At 29.6% G+C, this 2,599-nt stretch overlaps 1 protein-coding gene across 4 annotated transcripts in view; it reads left to right on the top strand.

Moving 5' to 3' along the window:
* Positions 1-426: 426 nt before the first annotated feature.
* Positions 427-2,599, top strand: part of LOC125041175 (acyl-coenzyme A thioesterase 1-like) — an 18,561-nt gene continuing 16,388 nt past the window's right edge. For 3 of the 4 annotated variants that reach the window (XM_047635997.1, XM_047635996.1, XM_047635994.1), the window contains exons 1-3: positions 427-464; positions 1,680-1,770; positions 2,433-2,584. In XM_047635997.1, coding sequence (XP_047491953.1) covers positions 1,684-1,770; positions 2,433-2,584 — 239 coding nt within the window. In that variant the 5' untranslated portion in view covers positions 427-464; positions 1,680-1,683. Of the gene's footprint in view, positions 465-485; positions 644-1,679; positions 1,771-2,432; positions 2,585-2,599 lie in introns of those variants that run through there. The other variant, XM_047635995.1, reaches the window with a different exon arrangement.

Genomic DNA, 2,599 nt, shown 5'->3' with positions numbered 1-2,599 from the left:
ATATGTATTTTATTTGTTAAAGAAAGGGATGGCTGGTGTAATCCTTTCAATTTGTCCATACTTTTTTTAGATATGAATGTAATCAATATATATATTGTATTTGTTAAAGAAAGGGATGGCTAGTGTAATCATTATTATTGTTCGCTATTTTTATATGAATTTAATAAATATAAATTTGTTAAAGAAAGGGATGGCTGATGTAATCCTTTTTTTTTCGCTATATTGGACTCTATTTACATGCAAGCAGTTTTACCAAATCCCCCAATGAGAAATATCCTTCAATAATAACCCACACAGAGCGGAAATAAAGATTGCGAGAACGGAAATAGATATTTCTTATCTAATTAACCTAAAAAGTATTTAACAAACTATGATTTTCCGAAATATAAGTTATATAATGGAGATAAATATATTTAAAAGGACTGACGGCGATTGGCAACAGTGTGAGAAAAATCCCGTAGAAGGTATTATCTTTAAAAAAAAAAATCATTATTTCACTTTCTTATCGTACTTGATAAGAGATCAACCAGGCTGTTATTTTATCTTATCCTATCTCCTTATACAGAGTAGCTTGACCCATATATTTCACGCTATTTAAAAGTTAAAAGAGGTTTTAGTAGTTAAAGAAAGTTGCAAGAAAACGGTACGTGGTTTTGTACTTTCTTTTGTACTTTCTTTGTACTTTCTTTATTGTTGGTTAGTTGTTATTATTCATTTTTTATATAAGAAACTCTTATTCTATTAAATTAAGGCGTGATTTACAATTTTTTTTTATAGAAATGTATACGTAAATTTGTTCATCTATTTTCTGTTAGCTATTTTTTATTTTTTATTTTTATATATTTTATTATTATTAGTTAGCTATTTTATGTAAGGCCTCATAAATGGCTCTCAAAAGGCAATATTATTTCTCCTGCTCATGCCTCTATTTCTTTTCTTTTTCCAATTCAACCTGAAATTGTCGCTTTATCAGGCTTTTTTTTTTTTTTTTACGACAGAAGCTTAGGCCGAGTCCTTATTAGACTATAAATTAACGCGGAGGTTGACGAGCTTCGTATAAACGCAGGATATTGCACAATGGAAGCACGTTGGTCTTTGCCGTGACGCTAGAGGCATGGGGGCCTAGTAGCAAATTGTATTAAATGTCATCGTTATCTTTTTTCAGATTTCAGTAATATGCTTATTTAATGCCAGTAATATGCCTATTTAATTTTTCAGTAATATGCTTATATAATGTTTTTCTTGTGCAAAACTGCTTGATTTATGTTTTGTGTTGGTTTTGTACTCTCTAAACCATTCAAAAAAAAAATAATAATAAATAATAATAATTCAGTAATGGAACTGCAAAATTGTTGTATCATTTATTATTATTTTTTTTTTTATATGCGATTAGTTTTTTTTTTGTGTGAATTTTGATTCATTTTAGTTTTTACTCTACATAACACCCATTAAGTGTCATTGTTCATAGCCTAGTTTATAAAGTCAAAAATATCCATTTAATAATAGCAATTAATTACTACTATATCTTTGCAATTGTGCCTGAATATTTAGATCGTTACTAATTACCTGTTTATTCAAAAGCTACTGTGAAGTATAAAAACAAATTGTAAATTAATACATATAACTCAAAATGTATTAATGACATCCATTTTCTGCTTTTGGTACTTTCTTCCGCACAGTATTATGCTGCAAGCTTCAAAAGTTCTTCAATTTTCGCCTAAATATTTGTTACCTAGAAATATCCGGACAATGGCTTCAGCGGCATCTAGGGTAAAATTCTATCCTGCTTTTTATGCTAAAAAAAAAGTGTATATAAAGATAGATAGATAGATACATATAGATACATATAGATACATATAGATATATATAGATATATATAGATATATATAGGTATATATAGATATTTATAGATATAGATATATAAATATAGATATATAGATATCTATATATAGATATATATAGATGAATATAGATATATAGATATCTATATATAGATATATATAGATAAATATAGATATATAGATATCTATATATAGATATATATAGATATATATAGATATATATAGAAATATATAGATATATATATGTATATATATGTGTATATATACATATGATTGTTTGTGTGTGTTTTTGTGTTATATGATATATATTTGTTCAAGCATGCACCCCCCACACACACACAAGCACACACAAGCACGCACAAGCACACACAAGCACACAGAAGTACGCACAAGCACACACAAGCACGCACACACAAACACACACACACACACACACACACACACACACACACACACACACACACACACACACACACACACACACACACACACACACACACACTTGCACAAAGACAACTAATAACTGGTGCATATGCTTGCTTTACTGGAAATGTCTTTAAATATGCTTTCTTTCTAATTTTCCCTATTCAGGATGTGCAGGTTTCCGTCACTCCGTCTTCCTGCCTTCACGATGAGCCTGTGCAAATCAGGGCGGAAGGACTTTCGCCTAATCAGGATGTTACTCTTTATTTGTCTATGAGGGATACCAGGAATGTTCATTATATTTCAACTGCTCATTATAGGTGTGTTTCCCTGTG

Source organism: Penaeus chinensis, chromosome 30 (assembly GCF_019202785.1).
Source record: "Penaeus chinensis breed Huanghai No. 1 chromosome 30, ASM1920278v2, whole genome shotgun sequence".
NCBI lineage: Eukaryota > Metazoa > Arthropoda > Malacostraca > Decapoda > Penaeidae > Penaeus > Penaeus chinensis.
The sequence above is the reverse complement of the archived record's forward strand: the minus strand, read 5'-3'. Positions and strand labels throughout refer to the sequence as shown.